General features: G+C 45.9%; 1 protein-coding gene and 1 pseudogene across 1 annotated transcript; both read right to left on the bottom strand.

Annotated features, from left to right (window-relative positions):
* Nucleotides 1-957: 957 nt before the first annotated feature.
* Nucleotides 958-9,883, bottom strand: GATAD1 (GATA zinc finger domain containing 1). Its single transcript, XM_075558420.1, has 5 exons — nucleotides 9,407-9,883; nucleotides 8,427-8,552; nucleotides 7,203-7,262; nucleotides 3,914-4,097; nucleotides 958-2,609 (listed from the first exon to the last, which is right to left on the bottom strand). Exons 1-5 carry the CDS (start codon nucleotides 9,650-9,652, stop codon nucleotides 2,419-2,421), a joined length of 807 nt encoding a protein of 268 aa, XP_075414535.1. The 5' UTR covers nucleotides 9,653-9,883; the 3' UTR covers nucleotides 958-2,418.
* A 3,458-nt stretch (nucleotides 9,884-13,341) lies between these two features.
* LOC142456076 (paraspeckle component 1 pseudogene) lies at nucleotides 13,342-15,545 on the bottom strand (annotated as a pseudogene).
* Between the last annotated feature and the right edge of the window lie 6,081 nt (nucleotides 15,546-21,626).

Genomic DNA, 21,626 nt, shown 5'->3' on the forward strand with positions numbered 1-21,626 from the left:
ATTGTGGCGTTTCTGGTACAGCAGCGCTGGGTAGCTGATATACTCGCATGTCTGGTTTTCCTTGCAAACACTCCTGTGGTGTTCTGTATTTGCTTTTATTGACTGTGGGCTGGAAACCAGATGTTCATCAGTTGGGCAGTACACTCATTACACAGGTATTGTGGTGGAGTGAAATTTCTTAATATGGTTCTTCTACCTAAGTCTTAAGTCTCACCAAATGCTCTCTCAATAGGGCAGTTGGGGCTCTGGGAGGGGTTGGTCAGTTGGCATTACCACTGCCCTAGCTCCCAGGATGAGCCGGCTCTGAAGTTGTGGCAGGAGAGGAACCTGGAGGACCTTGGCAGAGCTTGATCAAGAGTCTGAGCCCAGGTACATCAGACTGGCACAGACTCTGGGCAGTGCCAACCCTATGGGGCATCTTCTCCTCAGGTCCAGCATGATGAGACTGTGGCACAGAATGGAGGCTGGCCTACACAGGCTAAGTCCAAGGGGCCACTGGCGAGAGACTAAGAACCTGTGAAAGGTGTGGCTACCTCTGGCTGCCGGAGGAGGCGGCCAATGAACTGCATCCTTCTTGTGTGCTGCTCTGATGTGTGGTGACCTTTTAACTTCCCTAATAAATCCCACTAATGGACTGTCAGTGAGTTCTGAATTACTGGACACAGCCTGTAAGTCGAGTGGCTAGGGAGGGACGGTTGGTGTCCGGATAGGTAACAGAGGAGGACAGACTGCAGGTTTGTCTGACCCCTGCCCTGTGGCCACGGGGCAGCCAGAGGTGGTCAGCTATGGCCCTCCATTGCTATTCAGGCACAACGTATTGATGATACTCTGTAGTGACAATAAATTTATTACTCCCAATTATGAGCACTACAACTAAGTAGGTGTTAACCTATTTAGGCCATTTTGGGGGCACAAAGCTCTATTTAAATTGCTTAAATGAAATAAATCCAAAGTAAATACATTGTGAAAAATACACTTTAATCCCCAACTTTTGAACATTAGCATTTAGAAAGTCATAGACAATGGTATTTACAATCAATTTTACAATCCAGCATTTGTGAACACCTAGGTAACTCTATGGAGGAGCCTTTGGGTGGTGCCAACAGTCAGTGCTCCTCGGCTGCCAGTACCTGCAGGCTGGAAGGTAGCTCCTCACAGAGGAATCCTGCAGGCCGACTTCCAAGAACCCTGAGTGGACGCTGCGGCACAGTCCCACTGATGGATGTTTGGTTTCCACGTACATAGCTTATGGAGGGCGTATGTCCAGTTGCTCCTTCCCAACACACAAACCCTAATCGTGCGACAAATGGGAAGTCAAGCTGCACCAGGTCAAAATCAAGAGCAGTTCAGATTGTAACTATGTCACTCATGTTAAAAATATTGGTTAAATTTACAAGGGGCAATGTGTGCACCTCCAAGCTCCTCCACTTTCGAGACTGCTGCTCTTCTCACTCAACTCGCCATACCTCCCCTATCCGCCAAGCCTTTCACGTTCAGATATGGGTCAGGGGCTGTCATTATGGGTCAGTGGAGAACTTGGGAGGTGAACTTCTCTAAAGAGAGTCAGTGACCACGGCCCAATAGTTGTTCCAGAAACCGAGTGGGATGTCTGACACTTCGTTTCCTGTATGGCTTTAAGAAGGTGGGTGGTCTGTGCTGTGCTGTAGAACCTTACAATTAATATGGAAGCCTCATTTTGACTGGGCACATAGCTGAGCCACAGAATCATTCTGAATGCATCTGCTACAGAACAATCAGTGGAAGATTTTAAAAGCCTAAAGCACAACACCATCTACCAGCCATTTTCTTTAAGGTGAAAGCAGCATATGAATTTGTTTCTGTCAGAGCATTTTATTTTGCAGGTGAGAAAACTAAGGCTTATTTGACTTTATGATACGATTGTTTATTTGATTGTAAGTCCTTGGCGAGAAAGCTAAATTTGTGTGTGCGCGTGCATGTGTGTACTACCAGTGTTAAACAACTTTTTTTTTTTTTAAACATTTTCTACTTACAACCCAGTACTAATAAAGTGCAAAGTTGGCTTGATGTCTTTTCCCTATGTATAGTCTATATTCAAGTATTGAGGATCAAAAAACTAAACTTTTAACATTTTGCTTTTGTGAAAACAACACTATCCATTTCACAACAGGTTCTAGAAATTAGATACGGAGAAAAATGGGCATTACCTGCGTTTCCCTAAAAACGACAGGTTTTGCTTGGGAAGATATTCGTCTGGATGAAACGTTTAAAATGTATTTCTTTCTTCTTCATTTGCTTCTCCAGGCAACTCATTCTTAATAAACAAGCTCAGCAGCACAAACACCTTTCTGAGGTCACTTTTCCATTTAAGAGTGTCAGTAAGGGACCGTGTGTCAGTAGGTTGGTAAGACAACTGGAAATCCGGCTTCACACTTTAAGCTACACGTGGTTGGCAACTGTTTCCTTAATCGTTATTGCAGGCGTAGGTCCAACATGTGTCCATATATAGCCCTTCTCGGGTCTGGTGGGAACGGTGGGGAATGGGGATGATCGCGACTTGAAATATTCAGAAGGTGCATGACAGACAAACTCCAAGTATTCCATCTTCCTGGGTAGATCTTCCTCTGGTCCTGAAAGGCAGTCCAAGAAAAGGTCAAATACACACGGTATTTTCATGAAATCGTAAATTCCTAGACACTGGGGGTTAGCAGGCAAGGAGGCCTGGTGGTGTAATTGGTGGAGTTACACACGAGCTAACTGCAAGGTCAGCAGTTTGAAACCACCAGCCTCCTGAGGGAGAACATTGAGTCTTTCTACTCCCTGAACAAGTTACCGTCTCAGAAACCCACAGGGGCAGTCCTACCCTGTCTTGTAGGGTCGCTGTTCCAGAGCTGATGACTTGACGTGAATCTTTGAAGCACGTCTTCCTCTGAAGTTACACTCTCCATTAGTGGCTCTCAGTTGTTCTACTTTAATCTTAAGGAATATAGCACTCTTCCCCAAACTCAATATAGAAAAAAAAATCTAACAATTATATAGTGTTTATCAAGCACCAGATATTATTGTACACACTTTATAAATATCCATGCTTCATATCCTTACACTATCTCTGAGGTGAGAATCATTATTTCTTACATTTGGGGAAAGTCAGGTAAGAAAGACAGTAAGGACCTTGCCCAACAGCTAGTGAGTGGCTGGGCTATGAGCCAGCTTCTCTGGCTCTGGAGTTCGTCCTTGTAACCACAAACCAGCCTATACAGTCTGCTCTGGAAACCCACCGCCGGGAATCCATTCTGACTCACAGTGGCCCTGCATGGCGGAGCAGACCTGTCCCACTGAGTTCCTGAGGTCACGTGTCTTTATATGTAAAGTGTGCCCCATCTTTCTCTCACATGGGTTTAAACTGTCAACTTGTGTCTGTCAGCAGCCGCACATTCCGCGGGGGAGGGATGCGTGTGGGAAATGTGGGGGCTGGGCAGAGGTGGAAGGTGACTCTGGTACAGCACTGCCCATGGAGAGTACACGGGCATCCTGCCCCAGAGAAGAGGTTACCAGAAAGTCTACTTTTGTGTGCTCTGCTGTGTCACAGGGAGTGGCAGAGATCGGGTGGCTCTTGGTGAGAATAAACAAAACATTCACTCCCATTGAGTGGATTCTGACTCAGACTCGTCCTATAGGGCAGAGTAAATCTTTGAGAACAGAAAGCCTCATCATTCTCCCAGTGAAAGTAACAGGGGAGCAATATTTGTTTGTTTACTGATAAGGCAAAAAATAATGCATCCTTGCTGTAGAAAAATGGAAAAATTCAGGATAATTTAAGAAACACGAACACTTCAAAATCTCTACTAATCTTATTAGTACTTGTTTTACACAGCAACAGCGACTTCATCGTGCTCATGAACCTGTAGCACAGGTGCCAAGAAACTCAACTCACCTATGATGTATGAGGCGGGGTCGAACCGGTCCCTGGGGCTGGAGAGAGTGGGAATGAGCCAGGTGAGCGCAGCGCTCTTCTCACAGTACTGGTCCTGAATGAAGCCCCGGATCTGCGCGTAGTAGGGCTTGCCATCTTGTTCATCAATCACGGAAACAACGTCTCCAATTTGGTAATACACTCCCTGGGGGAGATAGATGATCACAGTCCAGATTTCAAACAAAAACAGCACCACAGTTGAAGCTAGAAAGCTTTCTAGCAGGAAAGCGATGGTTCAAATGGTCCACAAAGATCTTTGAGAAGGTCTCACAGGCCAATTTTATACGGCAGTGCCAATTTTCACCTTGATGGGGAAAAAATGCCATTGATGACAACTTGCACCTGGAGAAAATACTTCTTTATTAAAATACTTTGATTGTTTATCACGGCAGTACCGATCCCCACCCCGACTCTCAGCCAGGTACAGGGAGAGGATAAGAGCTGGGAGTCTCACGAGGCGGAAGGTGGCCCAGGCTCTTGCACAGCTCGGAGTCTTTCTGTGCGTTGTCTTAAGACGAGAGCCGCACAGGTGGGCACGTGTCTCCCTCTCCCCTCCCCGACCGTCCTTCCGAGAAATCAGACGCTGGTAGGTGGCCCTGTGCACAAGAGAATGCACCATAGCCCTGCCCGGTCCTGTGCCACCTTCATTATGGTTCCCACGCATATGTACATTCAAATGAAAACGGACTGAAAGTTCTTTTAATTTTTAACTTCTTTTGGGCAAATAGTCAACGTTTATTGAATTTTCCTTAAATCACACAATTTGAATGTCCTCTATTTTGTAACAGAACTTGAGTGGTGAGGTAGCAGTAACTACCTCTTTTTTCCCCCCTTACATTTATTGGGGGCTCTCACATCTCGTATCACAATCTACACAGTCATCCAGTGTCAAGTACATTTGCACACATGCCACCATCTTTTCAAAGCACTCTTCCCACTTGAGCCCGATATCAGCTCCCCCTTTCTTCCCCCCCCTCCACCGCCCACCCTCCCTTACAAACCCTTGATAAGTTATAGATTATTATTTTCATCTTACTTCGTCCTCTGTCGCCCCTCACCCACTTTTCTGTTTTTTGTCCCCCTATTCTCCCTCAACCTCCCCTAATTCCTGGTATCTCTACTCTCATTATTGGCCCTGAGTAGTTTATCTATCCTGGATTCTCCGTGTTGCAGGCTCTTATCTGTAGCAGTGTGCATGCTCTGGTCTAATCCGATTTGTAAGGTAGAACTGAGGTCATGATAGTTCAGGTAAGGAAGCACCAAAGAACTAGAGGAAAGCTGTGTGTTTCATCGGTGCTATACTACGCCTTGACTAGCTCACCTCTTCCCTGTGACCCCTCTGTGAGGGGATGTCCAATTGTCTACAGATGGGCATTGGGTCTCTACTCCATACCCCCCCTACCCCCATATTCACCTTGGGTATGATTTTACTCTGGGTCTTATATGCGTGGCACCTGATCCCATGAACACCTCATGATCACACAGGCTGGTGTGCTTCTTCCATGTGGGCTTTATTGCTTCTGAGCTAGATGACCGCTTGTTTATCTTCAAGCCTTTAAAACCCTAGACGCTATATCTTTTGATAGCCGGGCACCATCAGCTTTCTTCACATTTGCTTATGGACCGGCTTTGTCTGCAGCGATTGTGTCTTGTGTCGGCAAGGTGAGCATTCCAGAATGCCGGATTGTTAGAACAAAGTGTTCTTTTGTTGAGGGAGTACTTGAGTGGAGGCTCAATGTCCATTTGCAACCTTAATTCTTAACATATAAACATGAGTACATAGTTTTATTCCCCTTTAACTTTAAAGTATAACTACTGTCACTCTTTAGGACACATTTACTTCTATTTTACCATATATGAGAGCTTCAAAAAGTTCATGGAAATGGAATTAAGAGATAATGGAATTTTACTTGCATCTTTTTCAGGCCCTTTTTCATAATGAATAAATAGTTTAACACCAAATGTGCACTAGTGAGAGCAGAGCAGCAGGGCAAAGGCAGTGTCTTCCTGGGAGCTTCCTTTGCACGGCAAGGTTCCCAGCTGGCACTTGTTACTCCTGCTGGTGAGTAGGTTCTGGGTCTCGGCAGCCATGCGTATGACACACTGCCAGGTCCTGTGCTATCTTCACACTTGCACGAGCCGCTGTGCAGCCGCTGTGTCAGCCCATCCACAGCAGCATCTGCCTCTGTCCCCGGGACGTCTACTTCACGACCCATGATGTTCTTTTCTCCTAATCGCTGTCCAAAGTGCATGAGACTAAGTCTTGCCATCCTTGCTTGTAAGAAGCACTCTGACTGTCCTTCCAGCACAGATGTGGGGGTTCTTTTGACAGTCCAGAGTATTTTCAATACTCTTTGCCTCTCTCATCAGAGACTTCTAGTAGAGATTAGTCCTCACTCCCACCCTTATCTTCTCACCTCTGCCTCCGGCACAGTTTCAGTACTAACTCTGCACAATAGACAAATTGGCCCCCACTCATCCCTCTTGCCCTTCGATGCCACACTCCAACAAAGGAAGACTGCCTCTTCCCAGCTCCCCAATACACATTTGCATTTCAAAAACAAATCCTAAAAACCTGTATTAAAATGTACTCCAGCCCCTCATCGTATTTCTTTCTTTTTTTTAAACACTTTATTAGGGACTCATACAACTTATCATAATCCATACATACATCAATTGTGTAAAGCACATCTGTACATGCTTTTCCCTAATCATTTTCAAAGCATTTGCTCTCCACTTATGCCCTTTGGATCAGGTCCTGTTTTTTTTCCCCTCCCTCCCCGTTTCCCCCTCCCTCATGAGCCTTTGATATTTATAAATCATTATTTTGTCATATCTTGCCCTGTCCGACGTCTCCCTTCGCCCCCTTTTCCGTTGTCCATGCCCCAGGGAGGAGGTTACATGTAGATCCTTATAATTGGTTCCCTCTTTCCAACCCACTCACCCTCTACCCTCCCAGTATCGCCCCACACCCCTGCTCTTATCATATTTCAACAGGAAACTTCCCGGCCCACCTGTGCCGGATGTTTCCTCACAGCTGCCTAAAAGAGAGCTGCAAAACGTTTCTGAGGAAAATCCCATTATTTTAATTCCATTTCCCAGCCCACTTTGAAAAGCCCCTTCGTAGGAAGAACAGAGAAGCACAATCGTATCCTTTAGCGAGCAGCCGAGCTCTTTGGCTCAAGCCGGTATTCTTACAGCGCATTAACCGAGACGCCCCAATCCTCCTGCAGTCTCTACAGACGTTTACCTTATAAAAGATGGATTCTGCCGTGACGATGGTAGAAACAGACTCTGGAGCTTTGATGGGCTACGGAAAAAGAAAAGAAAAACCTTGAGCACTGTCAGAGTACACATGAAAGGCATCTCCAGCTACAGAGTTCTTCAGCATGAGAAATACTAACAGCAGATATTATGCTGTCATACTCAGTCATCGCGTCTCTCCCTGTAGGCTGGAACAGAACTGCCACTGTGGGTTCTGAGGCTGACTCTACAGGAAGGGAAAGCTTATCTTTCTCCCAGTGAGTGGTTTTCAACAGCTAACCTGTGGTTCGCAGCCCAACCTGTACCCTACTGTGCTACCCTGCTCTCTGTTCCAACATGGGGGGAGGGGACAAAGAACAAATGTCTCATTTTAGGAAGTCAATAAAAAACCCCACATTATTTTTCAAAAAGTAAATTATATGAGGTAATTCATCTCAGTACAGACCTGCCACAGCCGCCCTGCATGGGCCGAGGTCTTCTGATCTCAGCAGCAGAGCAGTCAGGCCTGGTTAGGACCTGGGTGGGTGTGCAAGGCCCCGCTGTGCTTTACAAAGGAAATGCCCCCAACTTCAGAAAGGCCTGGCTGTCGAGTGAAGCATGATAGTGAGAGGTCTGGGTTTTAATCTATATGCCTTAGACGCACGAAGCTCCCACCCTTGTGCTTACAATCCGTGTTTCCTACGACCTCCAGCACAGGGCTTTCAACAATTCATTTCCTTACCGCACAAGAGGAGGTAAAGACAAATTTGGTAACATATTTTTTTCATAGCCATCAGATACATCATCAGTAAAATGTATTTTCTGAGGCCATAATAAAAAATAAACAAGGAAATGAGTGCATACATCCAGACTCATTTTTACTTAGGGCTTTAAGGAATAAAGGAAAAAAGGGTGGTGGGGGGTACTTTTTGGTTTTGTTTTAAGTATCTATACCAAACACCTAAATTCTTTTACATAAAAACCCGATAGACACACTCTTTTGTATTTTTCAGGAGGAAAATGGAAAGATGTCAGAGAAACGGTGTTCATTTTATCAACAGTGAAATCTTCAGTAACTCAGCTGACTCCTGCGGAATTTCCAGGATTCTCCAGAAAGGTAAACGCAGAGTCAAGGCTCATAGTGAGCAATGAAGGCAGTAGCTAAACACACCACACACGCAACGCAATTTAATGGAATTACAGTAAAAGAGGCTGCCCATAATCATCTTACATTTTTTAACTTAAAAATATGTCTTCTCCCTTTTCCTTTGGTGGAAACTTTCTTTTCAGCAGCTGGAGCAGACTTATATTTAGTATTTCTGAGCCGAGCGGACCTCCTGTGAATTTCCTGCTTGCTCTGTCATTAGAGAGAGTTAAAAAAGAAAAGTAAGAAATAAACACGAAGGTTGCTAACCCCAAACATCTTAGAAGAATCCCAGAGAGACATTTGCAAAGATATTTTAAAAATTAAGAGTACTCTTTCTCTTCCTTTTAAGGAAAAACAAAACTGGCTAACTACACTACAAGGACCAAAGAAAAGAGGGAGGGGCCTAGGCAAGCATCCCCCACCCCCACCCAAAGACTCCAAACTCACTGCCATTAGTCTGACTCAAAAGCATTACTTCAGCTTAAAATCACCAGAAAGGTGTGAGTTACCACTTAAGACAGAAAGGCAGGAGCAGGGGCAGATCTAGGCCCAGGCCAGAACTGTCTACGTATCTGTGTTGCTAACAGAGAAAAACTTAACATACTCCCAACGTCAGAGAAAGTTTGTGGCACTTCCTACACTATTAATGCTGCCACTTACAAAGAAAGACTTAACAATCTTACTTAATGACACAACATACAGAGAAAGTAACTTTTATTAACGGAACGGAGGTCCAGGGCATTCAACATAGGCAGCACGACCTCATTCTCGTCTCTATGTAAGCAAGTGTATACTACGATGTCCGCATGCACCCCAAAACACTACTTATTAGGGGGGGGGTCCGAAGGGCGTACTTGGAATTTCTCACAATAAGCAAAGAAACTTAGAACAGGCAATACCAATGGAGGTCTTTTCATCTGGGGGTGTGAAGGGGGCGGTCCGGCCCAGTAGGGGCGTCGCGATCCGGGAAGGCCCCGACCACCGCCCCCTCCCCGCCGGCCTGGCCTCCGTCCGCCTCGCGCCCAGGTCGGCCTCCGCCGGCGGGGAGGGCCGGGGGAGCTCACCTGCTTGCCGCCCCCGCCCCCGTTGCTCTGCGGAGGGGCGGCCGAGGTGCTGGCGAAGGCCGCCGCGCCGAAGCCGCTGCCGCCGCCGCCCCCAGTCCCGCCGGCCGCCCCCGAACCGGCGCCCCCGCCCGCGCCGCCCCGGCCCGTGCAGTGGTGGCAGAGGATCTCCCCCTGCGGGCCCTTCTTCCACATCGAGGACGACGTGGTCTTGCAGACGCTGCAGGTGGGCTTCAGGCCCAGCGGCATGGCGGCCGGCTCGGGCGGCCCCCGCGGGCGCAGCGACACGGGAATGGCGGCCACTGGCTCCGGCCGCCCCCTGGTCGGCCCGCCGCCCCCGGCGACAGGGAGAGCGCGCCCGGGCCGCCCCCGCCGCCCGCCCGCCCCGAGCTCTGCCCCCGTGCCGGCGACTGGCGGGCGCGAGGCGGGGCCCGGAGCTGCGCCGGGCGGGGCCGGGCCTGCGAGCACAGCCGGGCCGCGGCCCCGGGGACACTTCCGGCGGCGGGCCGGGCCGAGGGGGCGTGGCCGGAAGTGCCGCCCCCGGAGTTCCTTGTCGGGCGCTGCGACGCGGTTGGCTGCCCTGTGGAAGAGTGGCTCTCAATATTCTGGTGTCAGGCTTGGAATTGCCCAATGAAATGCAGGCTGCCCGGTTACGTTTGAACGACGGATAGACCACAGTGTCAGATTAATGTAAGTGCCGCACGCGACTTTTGTTGTTGGTCCGAAATTCACATTTGACTGAGCCTCCTGTGTTTTTCCAGGCTGAGTCTGTCAAACCTGCTCAAGACCCCTTTCCAACTTCAAACTCACTGCATAGGCGCGCTTAAAAGTCATTGGAAATAACGAAGACGTTTGTCTGGGTGCGGTATACCACCAGACATGTATTAGAAATGAAAACAGACATCTTAAACCCTAGGACGTGGAGCACGCGTTGGGCGATGATGTCATTGTTAGGTTGCCTCTGCGAACGAGAAGGAACAGCAGTGTGAGGTGGGGGGTGGAAAGGAAAAATAACCGGCTGAGTCTGGCTGGGGAGCAGTTTAGGCTCAAGGACTCAGTAAAAGCTCACAGAACAGCTGGTCTAGATCCGCTGCATTGGGAAGTCAGCTGACCTCCGACTGTGGCCAGGGTACAAAGGTCTGGCCAAGGAAGCGAGTTCCTCCCCAGCCTCACTTGTAAAGTTGTGGTTGCACAGCCCTCTGCAAGGTCAGTGCTGACACCAATGCTGGGAAAGAGATCTTAGCCCCGTGTGACCCTTGAGTTGGTGGATGCTCAACCAACGTCCCGGTATTTGGACTAGCCGCCATTACTGCCCCTGTCTCAATGCCAAATCGGGACAGAGCTTCTGGGCAGCCCTGTGGCCTGTGCTGCGGCTCTGAGCCCAAGTTTCCCCAGTAGTACAACAGAACAACACTAACTACTTTCCAAACTCATTGTGGGAATCAAAACTCACTGCAAAATGAATCCAGCGCTAAAGAATGCTCCTTCATTTTAGAACAATGCATTGTTTGTGAGGGAATGTACGCTGAATTCCATGCTGGCTAAACTATCTGCCCTTCAGTCACTAAAAACTTTGCCCCATCCCCAGCTTCCTGTGCATCACACCATATTGGCCTGGGTCAGACCAACAATTACTCATACAAACCATTCTCCTTGATGTCTCCCTTTTCCTCAGGATCATGTATTACAACCTTGTCAGCTTCCACAGCCCCTGACCACATCCTAAGCCTTCCTGAGATCATCAGGAGGAACGAGGCCACTCTTTTTCCTTATACATTTATTTTGTTGTTGCTAGGTGTCCTGAGTCCATTCCACTCACAGTGACCCTGTGTACAAAAGGGCACATTGCTTGGTCCTGCGCCATACTCAAAATTGTTATGTTTGAGCCCATTGTTGCTGCTACTGTGTCAATCCATCTCATTGAGGGTCTTCTTTTTTGCTGTCCCTCTACTTTACCAAGCAGGATGTCCTTTTCCAGAGATTGGTCTCCCCTGATAATGTGTCCAAAGTACATGAATTAAGTCCTGCCATCCTTGCTTCTAAAGAGCATTCAGGCTGTACTTCTTCCAAGACAGATCAGTTTGTTCTTTCTGCAGCCCATGGATCTTTCAATATTCTTCACCAGCACCATAATTCAAATGCATTGATTTTTCATAAGTCTTCCTTATTCAGTGTCCAAATTTCACATGCATATGAAGCTATTGAAAATGCAATGGCTTGGGTCAGGTGCAGCTTAGTTCTCAAAGTGACATCCTTGCTTCTCAACACATTAAAGAGGTCCTGTGCAGCAGATTAACTTCCATGCAATATGTTGTTTGATTTCATGACTGCTGCTTCCACAAGCACTGATTGAGGATCTATGCAAGATGAACTCTTTGACAAATTTATTTTAGAGCTTTTAAAAGTGGGGTACAGTAAGCATCCTGTAAAATATTAAATTCATGCATGTACACTCTGATAATCGCCAAAATATACTCAGTAGCCACCAAGCAAATCAAATAAAACCTTATTACCCCAAAGCCACCCCCACTTCTTGTTCTTTACCCAGAGGGAATAACTGCACTGTTGATTCCGTAGATTTCCTTAATTGGGTTAACAAATTCCCTTCCTGTCCTACTTTTATCATGAGTATATCAAATGCTTTCTAATGATGGGGATTACGATGCGTTTTCTTCTTTATCAATGTATGCATTGCAGTGACTTCTGGGTGTTAAACTGCAATGACCATTTTCTGGAAGAAACCTAACTTGGTTGCTATGTGTTGTCCTTTGGAACATACTGCTGGATTTGATGTACTAAGATTCTGTTTTGAGCTCTGTACCTCTGTGCTCCTGCGTGAGGGTCTTGGGTTTCTTTCTCGTAATAAAATATCTTTGTCAGCTTTGGGCATCAGGCTAATGTTGGCTACCTAAGATGAAGTAGGAAGCATTTCCTCTTTTCGTTGGAGCCGTTTATGTAAGATTGGTATTCTTTCTTAATGTTTAAAATAATTCATTGTAAAGTGCCCTGTCCTTTGAATTTTCTTTGTAGTTTTAAATTAGGGACTTAATTTTTAAATATTGGGATCTTAAAGTTTTCTACATTTGTGTCAGATTTGGAGAGTTGTGATTTTTAGGAAATGTGTACATTTCATCTGTTGCTTACAATATATTTTCATAAAATTGTTATAACACTGTCTTAAAATATCATGTTTACACTTCACTGCTATCCAGTTGATTCCAACTGAGGGGTCCTGAGGCTGTATGTCTTTCGGGAGCAGATAGCCTTGTCTTTCTCCTTTGGAGTGTATAGTAGTTGGATGTATGAAAGTATAAAGGTGGAATCTAATGTGTTAATCAGGTCACAGTCTGAAGGTGCTGCCTTGTGTGTGGGGGGTGGGCTTCTCATAAGGGAATCCTAGGACTCTCTTTCTCTCTCTGCTACTCTGCCTTCCTCCATGTTGGATTTTGGTGGCTATCCTGAGAGTTAATGATTCCCTGTCATGTTTCCACCAACCTTGCATCCACATAACCCTGTAGCCACCGGCCTGTGATCTTCCTGCATTCTACATCATTGCCACCGGCTGCATGAGTCTGAAGAGGGACTTATGGACTAATATTGGCCTTATGACCTTGAGTTGGACTAGACTGGGGTGCTTTATTGATATATAATGACTTCTTGATATAACACTCTTTTAAAAAATAATTCAAAATGGATACTTTATTGAGATAAATGCTAGCATTCCCAGTACTTCCATGCTTATATTCAGCTGAAGTTACAAATACGCTTTAGCATTCCCAGGGGTGAGCATCCCCATTCTAATCTACAAAGCTTATGAATAAAGAAAAATATAAAACCTCAAGTTTTACAAGAGACGTTTTAAATTCATAATACAGCCATTTCTTCCAGGGAATACATATAGGTGTGAAGGCATAAAGGAAATGAAGGAAGGCTGGACATCAATGGCACTTGTTAGGGCCATTGAAGGTTTCAGAGGCTATTCTACCACCTATAGGTGACCCCACCTGAGACGGTGGCCCCTTTGGAAGCTGTCACTGGGCACTGCCCCACTATCTGGCGCCATTGGACTTCCCATATCTGCAGGACGGGGCAGGGCCCATAGGTAGGCCAGATAGAATTCCTCTGTTGTTTATATGCCTACCCATCATTGCGGGAGGACCTTGGCTATCAGCAGGTGATGGGTTTTTAAATGTATCACCCATGTTTATGGCTCCATGTAATGGCTCCACAGGGACCCATTTCACCCATTCTCATTGCCTCTTCTCTCATTTGATTGCTCCCTTTAAATTTTTCCATACAGTTTGGCTCTCCTAAGTTCTTCCTGTTCTGTCATGTCCATTCAGTTCACAACGAAGATGCCCTTCTTCACCTCTTAGTTGTTTGTGTTTGTGCAGTTCTTGGTTTCGGAGCTTTTCCAAGTGTCTGCGTTCTTCCTGATGTCTCAGGAGATCTTTCCTCCTTACCATTTACTAGTGGTTGTGCCTACCTGCTTCCACTTCTGCCTCTCGTTCCTCTTGGCCTTCTCTGATGTTTCTGTCAACCTGCTCATGCTTTTCCAGTTCGCCAAGAGCTTTCCGTCTGAAAGCATACTCCGTGTTAAATGCCCCAAGCTGGGCCAAACTGGAGGCTGGTCTCTTTCATTCTGACATTGTTGAGTCTCTGGCAAGCCATCTTCCTCCTCAAACTGCTCCCTAGGCGCCACCACGACTGAGGAGGGGTTTGTTAGAAAGAAGGCGCCATCACCACATCTTTCCAGGGCCTTCCTGCAGGAGGCTTGGCTACAAGTTCTACAAAACCTTCTCCTGTAGGCTCTGCCACAGTCGTCCACAACCCCGACAGCCTTCTCTACTGGACCGAACTGGGAAAAGGCTTGTTCTAGAAGCTCGTTGCAAACAACTGGAGAACGGTTCTTGGCAGTTAAGGCTGCTCCCTGTGCAGCAAAGCAAACTCGGATAGGTCTGCTCTTCACAATGGTGCCTTCCAGCTCTGCTTTCGCGGTTATGGCCAGTGTTCTGGATGCCAGGCAGATGACGCTGAAGCTGCGGTCCTCATTGATGAAGACCTCGCTGTGCTCACCCAGAGCTCAGGGAACCCCTTGACGTCCTACTCGGTGATGTCGGTGAGCAGGTTCTCCATGAAGAGAAGAGCTGGCAGCGCAGTTCTTTCTTATGTATCTATGAGTGTTGCTGATTTGTTTCTCTGGGCAGCCTGGCCTACCACAGCGGGACTGGATTTGAACTGCCAACCTATGGTTACCCAGCAGTGCCACCGGGGCTCCCTTAAGGCGGATGTAGGATCTGCAAAACAAAACAAAAACAAAGTCCTCTCATTCTTTTTTTAAAAACATATTATTGGGGGCTCTTCTTATAGCTCTCCCCCTGCCTCTGAGAGTGTTCTTTTATTACTTAAAAATTATTTTGGGGGGACTCTTACAGCTCTTATAACATTCCATACATCAATCATATCAAGCATATTTGTACATATGCTGCCATCATCATTTTCTAAACATTTACTTTCTAAACATTTACTTTTATTTCTAAAAATTTTCTAAACATTTACTTTCACCACATTTGAACCCTTTGGTATCAGCTATTTTTTCCCTCCATCTCTGACCCCCTTCCACCTGAGTGACCCCTTGATAAATCATACATTATTATTGTTTTCATGTCTTACACTGACTGCCGTCTCCTTTCACACCTCTCCGGGGGAGTGTTGTTAAGCTTCTATCATTGCTGTCGGTTCACCCCACACATACATACCTTCCCCCTACCCTCCTGGTATCACTACTCTCATTTCTGTACCTGAGGGGTTTATGTGACCTGGATTCTATGTGTCATGATCTCTGATCTGTACCAGATTACATGATCTGGTCTAGCCTGAACTGAAAGGCAGGACTGGGCTCATGATAGTGGGGGGTGAGGAAGCTTCAAAGAACCAGAGGAATGTTGTGTGTTTCATTGGTGTTTTACTGTTCCCTGGTTGACTCACCCCTTCCTTGTGACCCTTCTGTGAGGAGATGTCCTATTGTCTACAGATGGTTTTGGGTCTCTGCTCCAACCCCCCTCATTCTCAACAATATGTTTTTTTGTTTGCTTGTTTTGTTTTGGGTCTCCTGGTGCCTCTTACCTGATTTTGTTGACATCTCATGATCACACAGACTGGTGTGCTTCTTCCATGTGGGCTTGTTGCTTCTCTGCTGGATGGCCGCTTGTTTAACTTTTCAAGCCTTTAGGACTCTAGATGCCATACCTATTGATAGCCGGGCACCATCAGCTTTCTTCACAACATTTGTTTATGCACCCTTGATAATTTATAAATTATTGTTTTTTTCATGTCTTATACCGCTGTCTCCTTTCACCCACTTTTCTGTTGCTTGTCTCCCTGGGGGTGGGGCATGCCTATCTTATATAGGTAGGCAAACCAACAATAACGGAGACAAAACAAAAAGAAAACAAAAGATTGAACAAGAGAAAAACCATAAAATGAGGGGGGGAAACTAGCAAGAAAAGAAAGAGAAAGCATACATAATTCCAGGTCTGTCCACTGCCCTTTATGACTATCTCCCCACCTGTCCTGGGTGGCAGTGGGCGTTCCAGAAACCGCCCCTGCTCGCCTGAAGTCTTCTCAGGGAAAACGCTTTTGTTCCTCATATGACTTGAGGTTTTCCTTGGTCATTTTTATCATAGATCTATCAATGTTATCAGTCTTACCAAAGAATTGCTTATTTTTACTAAAAGTCTCTTTACTTTTAAAAACTACACACATTGTTACCTTTATTTTGGGTAGTTTTTTACTAAAGTTGTGAGGTGAATATTCAGATGACTTATTTCAACCTTCTTTTTAAAATGGATATGCTCAAGGCTTTTAATTCCCTCTTAATTACTCTGTTAGTTGCATATTCTCTTCTTTGTTGGTAAAACTGTGAGGTGAGGAAAATGGAAAAGAAACAAAACACGACGCACGGAAGCACTGTTCCTGAGGAGCTGACCAATCTCCTGCCTTCAGCTGAGCCTTAAGTCACAGCGGGTCAGAGGAGGGCTTCCAGTGGTCTGGGGCGGAGGGTGAGGATGGCAGAATTCTCAGATGGACACAATATGAGATGGGTACCAACCCTAGACCCAGAGGAAAAGAGTCCAATTGGAACACGTAGACACAATCGTCCAGAAAATTCTGCTGGTGTGTGTAGGCTCACTGTGAATAGAGATCTTAGTGTTTCCCAAGTGTTTCCACACTGAAGGACAGGAATAAAGCTGATTCCGAAAGGGATTGCTGGGATGGTTATGGTATAGTTTGCGTGATTTAGGTGTTATGTGGTTCAGGGCAAGTTTCCGTTCCCATTCCCCAGCCCATGTGGACATCCAGGGAGAAGGAGTTCTTGTGACCGTTGCTCCCAGGCATCTAGCTTTTCTCACGAAGCATTTCCTCTATCAGGGGCATGCCAATAATATCACCATCCACCACAAAAACCAATGCCTGCTTTATGTAAACTAGTCTGACTTATTTGAAATACTTGTGTGGGGATTCTTGGTGGGTCCCCTTCGTTTGGTAAGATCTGCTTCCTGTGTGGGGCCCAGTGAGGGCCTGGTGCGGGCTCTAGCAGCCTCTCGCTAAGGCTTCAGGACAGCTAGTGTGAGAAGTGGTCCTGGAGATTCGGGTGCATTAGCAGAGGCTGTTTGATCACTAGGAGGCTCAGCAAAGTAACCTTACCTCTGAGTCCTTCTCCTTGGTAGAGGGGTCTCCGCTCCTCCTCCTCCCCAACTGCCGCTCCTCTAACTGTCGCTCAGAAGGTTGCCCCCGCTTCTCCCGCCCAGCCCCCCGCTCTCCCTGTGGATGACCACTGGCCTGTGAGTGGAGGTAGCTTTCTAAGAACCAGGTGAAACCCTCCTATAGCGATTCAGATACCAGCTAGACAGAGTTTCATGAAGAAAGTTCGTGTGCCATGGTTTTGACTACTTTGCATGCTCTCCCCCTTCTGATTTGTAGGAGAGCTCGGGAGAGTACCAGCCTGAGCTTGGACCTCGGAGCCCCTTTGCAAGCTTCTCCCTTGCCATCAGGTTTGCTCGCCTCAGAGGAGCTCCAGCCTTTATCCCAAAGAGGACTCATTGCTTTCCTCTTCAAGATGTAAATATCTTCTTTGGTAGTTATATCAAAGATAAATACTCCCTGTAAAATATCCAGCCGATTCTGAGTATCAATGGTAGAGTTGAATAGCTCTTTTGAGCTAGATAAACCTGTTTACACAGTTTATAGTGTATCTTACTAGTCTTTGGAAATATGTGTTGGTGATATATCAATGGGATTTTACGGAGTAGTATTCTTTCATCTGATTTTTTTTCTTTGAAAAGTGTGTTATCATGAGTTTCCCATAGTAATCCATGTAGGATTGTGCTTTTCTGCCCCAAAGTAAATTGCTGGTGCGTATTAAGACTATTTAAATTATTTTTGCAAAATACAAGTATTGGGTCTATTTTTTGAATACTGTAGATGCTGACAAATAGCCCACTGAAAAAAGTAATCTCTGCTACCAACTTCTGCGGAGGTATTTGATAGCTGAGTTCCCCTGAGGCAACTCAGGCACAGTGCCAAGAGTCCATCCTTCCAGGGCCATGAACATATTTTCATTGTACTTTCTTTTAAAATCCGAAGAATACAGCCTGGATTACTTACTTTTCATATCAAAACCAAGAGTAATCTCTTGAGTGAGATCCTCATGGTCTCCTGCTGGAGAACTTTCAGGTTCCTCATTATTTTCATTTTACTTATTTTCACTGTAACAAACTCCCATTTATTAATGCTTAAAAGAGGAGCCCTGGTGGTATCGCGGTTATTCGTTGAGCTGATAACCTCAAGGTTAGCTGTTCAAAACCACCAGCCATGACTCGGGAGAAAGACAAGGTTTTCTACTCTCTTAAAGAGTTACAATCTCCAAAACCCACTGGGTCAGTTCCACCCTGCCCTGTAGAGTCGCTATGAGTTGGAATCGACTCAATGGCAGTGAGTTTTTAAAATGTCTTACAATAACACACACTTATTATTGTATTATAGTTCAGAAGTCCAAAATCAGCTGCATTCTGCTAAAATAAGGTGCCAGTGGGGGTTATGTTCCTTTGTGGAGATTGTGGGCAAAAATGGTTTCATTTCCTCCTTGTAGAGGCTGTCTAAGCTCCTTGGCTCATGGCCCCTTCTTCCACCTTCAACGCCAGCAATGGTGTCATTCTGACCTCTGCTTTCATCATCTCAGCTTCCTTTCTGACTCTACACTGTCTGCTTCCTCTCAGAAATAGGATCATACGGATAAGATTGACATGGCCCGTCTAGACAATCCACGATAATGTTCTCATTTTAAGATATTTAATTTAATCTCATTTTCAAGTCCTTGGGGCTCTGGTGGCTAGCCACAAGGTCAGCAGTTGGAACCCAGCAGCCACTTTGTTGGAGAAAGATGAGGCTTTCTGCTCCTGTAAAAATGTGCAGCTTCAGAAACCCACAGGGGCAGCTCTATTCTATCCAGAATCAACTCCTTGGCCATAGCTTGGGTTTGGGTTTTGGGGTTTGCTTGTTTGTTTGTTTTTTGCCATGTAAGATAACATATTCACAGGCCCAGAGATTAGAATGTGGACATCTTTGGGAGGCCGTTGTTCTGCCTTCGAGGTAAAGTCCACATTCCTTCCTTTCTCTTGCTTGCCCCTTGTGACCTGCCCTGCTGCCCATCTGGCAAACGTCCTCCCACTTTTCCCTTTGAACTCTCTGCTCTGGCCACAGGAACACCTTTCAGTTGGTGGCATCTGTTATTTCTGTTTCCTCCACTCTTGGTCTAGGCTCATTTCTCTGCCCGTGCTCAGTTTCCCCCACCTCTTCACTTGGCTAATTCCGACTCATCCTCCAGCCTCACTGGGTTAACCTCACTGTCTGGGAAACTTTCAACAACCTCGCCTGCTTGTCCGTCCTTCCTTCCTTCCTTCCTTCCTTCCTTCCTTCCTTCCTTCCTTCCTTCCTTCCTTCCGGAATCTCATTATATCTGCCGTAGTCTGTCTGCTCATGCTCACAGCGTCTTTTATATCGTTGGCTTAGTTCTCTTCCGACCTGCGAGCTATTTGTTGTTGGAAATGAAAAGGGACGCTCAGTGCTTCTGCCAGAAGAGGGGCTCACTGACCCCTTGTTCACGTTACAGTTGTGAAAATCCTAATTAGGTCATAGAATGCTCAGCTTTCACCCAGCAGGCTTCATTTACACATATTTGTTCATCAGTCGTTTAGCAAATACTGATTAAGCACTGGCTTACTAAATACTCAGCAGGAGCAGTAAGGACTGTCTCAGCGTTGTGAGAATGCCGGGATGATAGCGGTAGGAACGTGAAGACCTCAGTAACACTTCTCCCTCCTGCAGGAAGCTGGACCTGGAGGTCAGTGAGCCAATAGACTTTAGCTCTGGAGATCATCCACAGTTGGGGCGAAAGGCAGCAGATAATGAAAATGACCAGTCCAAAGCCGGTCCTTCCCTCACACCTTCAGCTTCAGTTGAGCCAAGGAAAATCCCTTCGGATCCTAAAGCAAAGACTGATGAGCTATCGAACACCTATATGGTACAAATTTCAGAAGAGAGCAGCCCAGCTGAGAGTGATACAAATGTGACCAACCAGTTCTTAGACGCATCTGTCCGCAGAGGTGAGAGTACAAAAACGACCATGTTGGAGGAACAAAGCACATGTGGACATTAACAGTTGTCATAGAGTGGGTTGTCAGAGAAAAAAAATGTGCTTTTGTGTTTTGCTGATCATGCTTTCCCATGAACTATGTAGGCAGGCCTCCTCCCAGTGATGGCCTGAGTGGTCCAGGGCCTTCAGAAACGCTCAGTCAATGTACTGCAGTGGGGACTTTTAGTCTGCTTAGAAATTAGGACTTAGTCCTTGGTTGTAGGATGTCATCATCCACATACAAGATGATGCCATAATTATGACTTGTGTTTCATAAAAATCAAATCAATTCCCTAGCTATTCATGCTGCGGATGTTAGAAAATGCACTGAAGGGGGACCTGATCACAATGTGATCGACACATAACCACATACACCCCTCCTCTAGGGGGACAAGCAACAGAAACCATGGGACAAGGGAGTCAGCAGTTGGTATAAGACATGAAAATAATAATAATTTATAATCTATCAAGGGTTTCACGAGGGTTGAGGGGGGTGAGGGAAAAAAAAGAGCTGATACCAAGGGCTTAATACAAAGTAAATGTCTACAAAATAATGATGGCAACATATGTACAAATATGCTTGGTACAATTAATGTATGGATTATTCTAAGAGCTATAAGAGTCCCCAATAAAATGATCTTGTAATTAAGCAATAATAATAAATAAATGAATAAAAAGAAAGTACATTAGCTGTGAGAATATCAGAAATCTAAACAATGGTGACTTAAACAAATGAGAAGTTTTGATTTTATCTCATGAAGTATGGAGTTTGGAGGCTGGTAGTTCAAGGCTACTGCCGCAAACCTCTAGGGTTCACTGGAACCTAGCGTCCTTTGAGAGGCCACTCTGACCCCTGAGGCCCTCTTAGAGTCTGGACTCCATGCAGGGAGACCATTGCTGTCTTACTGGTGCTCCTTCCTCAGCCTGTGGCTGGAAATGCCCCGAGGCACCAGCTTTTCAGGAGGAAGAAGGTAAAGCAAAAGGACCGAGTCAGTCCAGGACAGAGGCTGGCCCACTGCACTCACAAGTCCAGCGAGTGCCGGTTATGAGTAGGCGCCTTGAGAAGGGGGCCCATCTGATCCCTTTCAGAGACATCAATAAAATACTAGCCGTTCAGACTGAGTGGTCTTCAATAGTTCTGTAGGGTGTATTTTGAGTCTTATTCTAAGTTGCTGACTAAACTAATATTCCATTTCCCATCTTAAGAGAGAGAAAACAGAGAGAGAGAGAGAGAGAGAGAGAGAGAGAGAGAGAGAGAGAGAGAATGAATGAAAGAGAGCTCTACCACAAAAAAACCTAACAATCAAATTTTTAAAAAATGGGTAAGGGACTTGAATTGATATTTTTCTAAAGAAGATCTACACATGGTCAGTATACATGTGAAGTTGCTTATTGCTATTAGGCATTAGAGAACTGCAAATCAATGCCACAATGTGATACCCCTTCAGCCACCCTAGGAAGGCTACTAGAAAATAGCCAAGATTGGTGGCTGTTGAAAGAAATTGGTGCCTTCACCCATTGGTGGTAGAT

The sequence above is a fragment of the Tenrec ecaudatus genome, chromosome 9, assembly GCF_050624435.1.
Source record: "Tenrec ecaudatus isolate mTenEca1 chromosome 9, mTenEca1.hap1, whole genome shotgun sequence".
In the NCBI taxonomy this organism is placed as follows: domain Eukaryota; kingdom Metazoa; phylum Chordata; class Mammalia; order Afrosoricida; family Tenrecidae; genus Tenrec; species Tenrec ecaudatus.

Excerpts from the sequence above, each read along its gene's own strand:
- GATAD1 (XM_075558420.1), bottom strand. The coding sequence starts at position 9,652 with ATGCCGCTGGGCCTGAAGCCCACCTGCAGCGTCTGCAAGACCACGTCG. Across the intron at positions 7,263-8,426 it reads ATATTTTTAAGTTAAAAAAT|CCCATCAAAGCTCCAGAGTC; the intron begins GTAAGATGATTA and ends CTTTTTCCGTAG. Across the intron at positions 4,098-7,202 it reads CAGAATCCATCTTTTATAAG|GGAGTGTATTACCAAATTGG; the intron begins GTAAACGTCTGT and ends TATCTCCCCCAG.